Below are 7,231 nucleotides of genomic sequence, written 5' to 3'. Positions count from 1 at the left end.
TTAATGATACATTTTTGAGGTAATAATGATTAAATGTTTCATATATCGACCGTACTTATAAAGTCAATTGCTTTCAATCTCTAGACTACCTGTTTCAGATTTTACAGAATATATTTTGGGGAATAGTCTACTTTTTATTGAACATGAGATTTTTTAAAGTTACTTTCGTTCGGGGAAATAGTCAAAAAATGTGCTGACAGTCAATTTTTGTTATGCGTTTGCACAAAACCGTTATAAGTGAGAGCGTATATAAGCTCATTTTAAAGTTCCATTAAATTTATTATTATTATTTTTTCAGTGATTTACCAAAGATGCCAACCAAGATTCTTAGATGCAACTTGAATGAGAACAAATCAGGTATAGGTAATAACTTCTTATTAATACTGACTTCAGAAATACTAAAACGATTAATGTTTATAAGAAACAAAAAGAGCGGAATTTAATTTCAAATAATAGTGACTTCGTAATAATTTAGTGCTTAGTTGAATAGTAGGAGTGCAAAATAACGTAACTGAGCAAACGTGACACCTGAAGTTTAAAGTTTCCATTTCAGTGTTCGTGGAAGAGTGGTTTCACAAACCATAACATGATTAGGACAAGAGCACTGAGGAGAATGAAACTGGGCAGTCAGCGGCAACATCATCACTGGGGGAGTTGTCTACTCCAAATTGTTTCTCACATTATATCTTTCCACAATCCTTGAGATTATGATGTCATGTTAATAATTTTATTTATCGCAGTCATGACGATACATAATATTATCAAATGTTTTGGTATAAACTGTCATTTTAGTGCTATGGACTGACGTTTTAAACGGTAATATTTAATATAAGTCATCAATAGCAATAACGATCAATTTTAATTTCATAACATTTTTTCAAAATTGATGAACAAATTCCGATAGTCTTGCACGTTACGTGGATAACTTTTCTCGTGTGCGGATGACGCGGGACTGGAAAACGTCGTGGAGGAGGAAATACTTGTCTTTTGAAACTCAGGGCACCCTGAAGTACCCGAAACAAGCAGTTTTTTATTAAAATTAGTACATTATTATAAAAAGTCATCCAAGTATGATATATAACAGACACATGTTGGATAAAAGACGAGCTTAATGCCACACGGAGGTCACGAAACGAATAAAATGGAGATCTCTAAACTGAAAAAGTAAGTTTTAAAATAGGAGATATGCAAATAAAATATTCATTAGACATCGCATTTCCAAAGGAAATTCAATGATACATATTTACATCTTGCAATTGTAAACAATAGTGTCAGCATATCGTAAACTGTCATGGGTCTACAGAGTTTTGTTCAACATACGGAAAAGGTTACTGAAAAGCTTTACTTCAAAATAAAGTCTTTTAGTGTGCCTGTGAAATGTAATCGAATGGTTTTGTGTATCTTTTCGCCGTTATTGATTCCAAGTTAAACTCGTATGCTAGAAGTTTTTGACATACAATTCTGGTGTTAAGTTTTACTTGTGTTTTTTTTTACTATATACTAGCTTAAGCAAGTGTTTTAAGTTTTAGGCTCCTGAAGAATAGGATATATTCTATTCCTCAAGACGTAGTGTTATATTATTGTAACATACGGTGGAACATGTCGAAGTCCACTTATACTCTCAGTCATGTTTCAGTTGGAGCAGACTAATTTCCAAAACCCGTTTTTACACTAAATCTTGTGAGCTCAGTTTTCAGTTACAGTGTTGAACTATGTTATTTCACAAAATAAAAATTATACCGGCATGAAAGTAGTCAAGTCACTTATTACAATGTGAGATGTTTGAACAGTTTGTTCTCAACTCTGTTACTTGAAGTGCTATGATGTTAACTTTTAACCACCTCTACGTGATTTTATTTTACGTACTCCATCAGAATTGGAAGGTAGTATGACTTGGCGATTTGTGTAGACACTTCTTTACTTAATTATTTCACAGCACCTACTTTATATCTATATTTAAGTATCTATACACTCTTAATATAACCCCCACCTACTTAATGTTTCCATTCCGCCAGCATGATTAAAGAAAAGAAATCCCAAATTAATCTGCCTTTAATAGAATCTCAAACTAAATTGACAAATAAATAAATGTAAACATGTAGAATCTTGGAGCATTGGAAAAAAGGGTTTATCGTACTATCACTAGTATAAACAAATTCAACATTTTCCAATATATAATTTTTATTCTGTGCAAGGCCTTTCTGAATCAAAGATTCCATCATCTTATATATATATATATATATATATATATATATATATATATATATATATATATATATATATATATATATATATAATATATACATATATAAAAATTATATATTGGAAAATGTTGAATTTGTTTATACTAGTGATAGTACGATAAATGTAAACATAATTAAATGTTAGCTATCAAATTTAAATTAATTAAGTAACTTAACTTATTACGTACGATGTTCGTTGCATCATTTTAAATGCTTACTATCAAAATATGTTTGAATGTTTTATAAACACTGATATTTATACTAAGTGAATCGAACCTAGTTTTTAATGCAACGAAATACAAACTAGTTTTTGGAATATCTTATTAGTATACAAAAGACCAGACTCTGATAGTAAAGGTTTGAAAATAAAACTAATATGGTTAAATTACATATAATAAAATGTATTTTCTAATTGCTTACATATATACAATGAAACCAATAAAGGTTTTTAGACAAACATCGCAAGATCAAGTGACCGCAGATATGACGATGAGGACAAGAAGTAACAAGTTATGGATAGCAACTTTTTCCTGGTAAGCGGAATCACTCAACACACTACTCGCCAACATCCGGCCGCCTCGGGTCTTTCCGGTAACTGTGTTTATTTCCGAAGTCTCACAAACCTCCTGAAAAACATGCACGTAAATTTTAGTCTCCACACGCTATATTATTCAAACTGGGAAATAAACAACTATATTGTTTCAAAGTTACCTCAATCCAGAATGCTATAACTTATTATTTAAACAGTTTCTCAGTACATATACGAGTATTAGAGATATTATAACTTTAAAACAGTAACTATATTTAGACACTGCTGTATTACTTTACGAAGTGAACTTACGAAGTGGAAATATTATTTTTTATGATCGTCAATTAAACGATCAGTAAGCAGAAAATATAACATCTTAAACATGTTTATCTACCATGGGTTTTCCTATTAATAATTAATATAGCTGAAAAGTATTATTTTTCTTTATCATAATAATTTTGGATTGAACTATTTAGAACTATTACAAACACTTACTTTTTTATTCATAGATTTCTTCATATTTTGATTAACTGAATTAATAAAAATCTAGTAAATTTGTTACTAAAAATTGTTCTCTAACATTTAATCTTTATAAGAGCATAATATGTTTCAAGATAAAACCAATAATAAAGCATGATTGAATAAGAACAGTTTAATTTATAACATACCATACATTAATCATATGCTCTATACACCTAACCAACCTAAAAATAATGTATTACACTCAAATTAAAACTAATTTATAATTTCTCAATCATATTTTAATTTTTGTTATTGGTATTATTGATGGTAATGAGTCATATTTTAATAACTACACTGGTGTTTGTAGTTAGAATAATCCAAGCCTTCTATGCATAAATTCATTAAGCCATCAACATACTAAATTGCAATAATCTGGATAGAGTAAAGGCCGCTACACACTTTCAATTCGGCTTGTCAGTTCGGCTTGTCAGTTCGGCTTGACAATTCTAACTGACGCAGCAATCACATACACACGTTCAGTTTGGCTTCTCAGTTCGATCTGGTTAACTCCAAAATTTTGTCGTGCTTGTGTTTGGGAAATTGCAAGTTAATAATGTTTTCGGACGATGAGTTATTACTAATATATGGTGCAGTGGCCTGTGTAATTGTGAAAAGAAGAAAGCGTCAACTCAAGCGGAATCAGTGGACTAAAGACTGGCTTTTAAAACGAGCCCAGTACTCCCATGTTAACCTTTTAAAAGAACTTCGGTTTCACCCCAAAGATTGGCATAATTATTTGCGGATGAACGAAGAAACATATCTAGATCTGCTGTCCCGTGTTTCTCCGTTGATAAAGAAGAAGGATACTGTTATGCGAACAGCAATCACTCCACATGAAAGACTTACAGCTACTCTACGTTATCTAGCAACAGGCAGACCACTGGAAGACCTAAAATATTCAACAATCGTTTCCCCACAGGCACTTGGTAACATTATAGAAGAAACTTGCAAAGTGATTTTAAAAGTGTTGAAGAATGAATTCTGTAAGGTAAGTCATTATATTTTGTGTTGTTTGGCTTAATAGGCAGTGGCGTAAATAAGGTGGGTGGATGAGGTCGATAGAATCCCCCAGAACTATAAAAATATAATAAAAATACTCGTATAACAGCAACCTAACTTGGTTTTAAATACAAATTTTGTTCCAAAAACCTACAATCTCGTTTTTTTCTCAATGTTCAATTTTTACTAACTCATACTTCTTAACCCTCCCCCCCACCATATGCAATGTCCTCTTTAATTAGTTCTATCCCCCCAGAGCCAAGTTCTAGTTACGGCCACTGCCTACAAATAATGATAATCTTAATAATAATAATAACTACAAGCACCTCAAATATTGTTAAAAACTTAAAATTGTTTGTACTCAAAACACACTTTAAAAAGGTTTTGAAAGCATTTACAATGATTTGAAACTTATTATTACTTGTGTAATCACTAGAGTACTTATTTCACTTGGTATAAGGCAATTACCGAATGAATAATAATCATTTGTCAGAAACAAAATTTTATTAAAAAAGAAAATAAATGTGTTTTGGTCAAAAACATAAGTAAATTTTAACATTTTTGCTGTTAATGATCTAAGTTACATTCGGTGAACGATGTAAATTCAACAATTTTATTTCAATTTTAGCATTGTCAGCAAAGTTATTGTCCAAATTATAAAAAGGCTGATTTTAATATAATGTTTCAAATTTATATAAACTTAATTTAGGGCTGATCACTAGGCATGAAAGTGGAGTAGTAGTTGGAGACATTTGATGTATTTTGCTCATCTGTGAACAAATTTTGTTGTTGCGGGCGTTGTTGTTGGTGGTAATTTGCATCATCATTAACTGTCAAACTCGGGTTTCCAGGCATTTGGGGTTTCGGACGGTAAGCTGGTGGCTGTTGATAAATGGGTTGACAAGTAGTAGTAATAGTGTGTGATGCTAAATTCTGGCGGATAGTCATTGTGTTTTGTTGGAAAGCGTGCAGTTCAGCATCAAACAGAGCATCATTTATTCTTTTTTCCGCGTAGATGCGCTGTTCTTGAGGCAATGAACGCAGTTTAGCTGCTACATTGCGGCCAAATATGTCAAACTGATCTTCTCGCTTTAACTGAGATAGTTTTTCGCTAACAGTTTCTAACACCTTGTCTTCTACCTTTTTTTGGCGTTTAAACTGATTTGAGATCACTCGAGAAGTACTGGCGGCGGAAGCTGTAGAAGATGGCCGTGTGGGTGGCGTCTGTGATCGAACGCTTTGGTTGTCCATTAATTGTGATGCATGATTTTTCAGAGCAGGGCTGGTAATCGAACCACTTACATTATTGGTTTCATCAACATCATCGACATATTCATCATCATTATCATCATTGGCGTCACCGTCATCAGCAACCTAAAAAATTGCATTAATAAGTTAATTTAATTCATCTAATGTACATGCAAATTTTAATTTCATGTTATGGTTTTACAGTTTCCTACAAGTGAGGAAGAATGGAAGGCTATCGCTAGAGGATTTCATGAACGATGGAACTTTCCAAATTGTTTGGGGGCTATAGACGGAAAGCACGTGCCTATAGTGCCTCCCCCTGGAAGTGGGTCATTCTTCTTCAATTACAAGAACTTCCATAGCCAAGTCCTCTTGGCTATTGCAGACTACAACTACAGGCTGATATATTTTAGTTTTGGTGTCAATGGACGTGTTTCAGATGGGGGAGTTTTAGCATGTTGTGACATAAATGAGAAAATGTTGGAGAAAAACACTGTCAGTGCCGAAACCAACAATGGTCGACGGCACACTACTGCCATACGTATTCGTAGCAGACGAAGCTTTTGAACTGAGAGAAGACCTAATGAAGCCATTTAATGCCAGCGTTCTAAACCATGAGCGACGAATTTGCAACTACAGGTTCTCACGTGCAAGAAGAATCGTCGAAAATGTGTTTGGAATTTTAGTGGCTAGGTTTGGAGTTTTCCAAAAGCCTATTAACCTGCGTCTTGATCGAATCACAGATGTTGTGCTTGCATGCTGCGCTCTACACAATTTTATGCGAGAGACTTCACCAAATAAGTACACCCCTTCGGAATGTTTTGACGAAGAGAGCAACGGAGAAATAATTAATGGACTACGTACGGAAACGAGAAGGAAACTACAAAGGAATCGAAAAGGAACAAAAGGAAAAGCTGGAAAGGACACAAGGGACAAATTTGTAGAGTATTTCAATGGGAATGGAAAGGTTCCATGGCAGGACAAATATGTATAGATGTGTATGTATATGTATATGTATAAATATGTATATGTATGTATATCTCTAAGGAAGTAACTGCGTTACGCCTTACAAGCCTTATTACGTGTATAATATACCACTGATGATTGAGTTGGTTATTCTGTTAACAATTGTACAATAATAAAGTTAGTTTTTATATGCTATAAACGTTATTTATAGCACTCTTTTAGCTCTGAAGTAACTATTTATTTTTGGTAAATAGATAGTTTTCACAATAAAATATATATTTCCTGTAATTTCTTTGGTTATATATAATAACTGTTTGGGTTATTCTATATTTTTTCAATATATTTAGTTATATTTATAGTTTTCTAACTACATAATATTTCCTATTACTTATAAACCATAAATTTATAAATTTTGATATAGTACAAGCTTTAGAAACGATTTTATATTTTTGCTGAATGAAAATTTTTTATATTTTGAGTAATGGCAAAATTTAACTTTTTTTACTTTTCAAAAAATAATTTATGGTAATTATTTCATTAGTACTGTATATTCTATTTTATTCTAAGTAATAAAATATGCAATATAACATGTATTCATAGATAAATGTATTAGCAAAACTTGTTTTACCAAAGTCTTACGTGTACACCCGATTTTCAGAATTTATACGCATCTCTGCTTTTTGTTCTATAGCTTTATGATGCTTTCATAAATGTGTATAATGTT

The 7,231-nt window shown here is 32.2% G+C and overlaps 1 protein-coding gene across 1 annotated transcript; it reads left to right on the top strand.

Annotated features, from left to right (window-relative positions):
• The first annotated feature begins 3,700 nt into the window (after positions 1-3,700).
• LOC124372373 lies at positions 3,701-6,600 on the top strand. The gene is made up of 3 exons (XM_046830759.1): positions 3,701-4,282; positions 5,746-5,866; positions 6,042-6,600. Exons 1-3 carry the CDS (start codon positions 3,848-3,850, stop codon positions 6,533-6,535), a joined length of 1,050 nt encoding a protein of 349 aa, XP_046686715.1. The 5' UTR covers positions 3,701-3,847; the 3' UTR covers positions 6,536-6,600.
• Positions 6,601-7,231: the final 631 nt, after the last annotated feature.

Source organism: Homalodisca vitripennis, unplaced genomic scaffold (assembly GCF_021130785.1).
Source record: "Homalodisca vitripennis isolate AUS2020 unplaced genomic scaffold, UT_GWSS_2.1 ScUCBcl_3032;HRSCAF=8279, whole genome shotgun sequence".
Taxonomy (NCBI): domain Eukaryota; kingdom Metazoa; phylum Arthropoda; class Insecta; order Hemiptera; family Cicadellidae; genus Homalodisca; species Homalodisca vitripennis.
Note: the sequence above shows the minus strand (reverse complement) of the source record. Positions and strands in the feature narration are given on the sequence as shown.

Coding starts and splice junctions, on each gene's coding strand:
- LOC124372373 (XM_046830759.1), top strand. CDS start 3,848: ATGTTTTCGGACGATGAGTTATTACTAATATATGGTGCAGTGGCCTGT. Junction 4,283..5,745: donor TGAAGAATGAATTCTGTAAG/GTAAGTCATTAT, acceptor ATGGTTTTACAG/TTTCCTACAAGTGAGGAAGA. Junction 5,867..6,041: donor TATAGTGCCTCCCCCTGGAA/GTGGGTCATTCT, acceptor AAACACTGTCAG/TGCCGAAACCAACAATGGTC.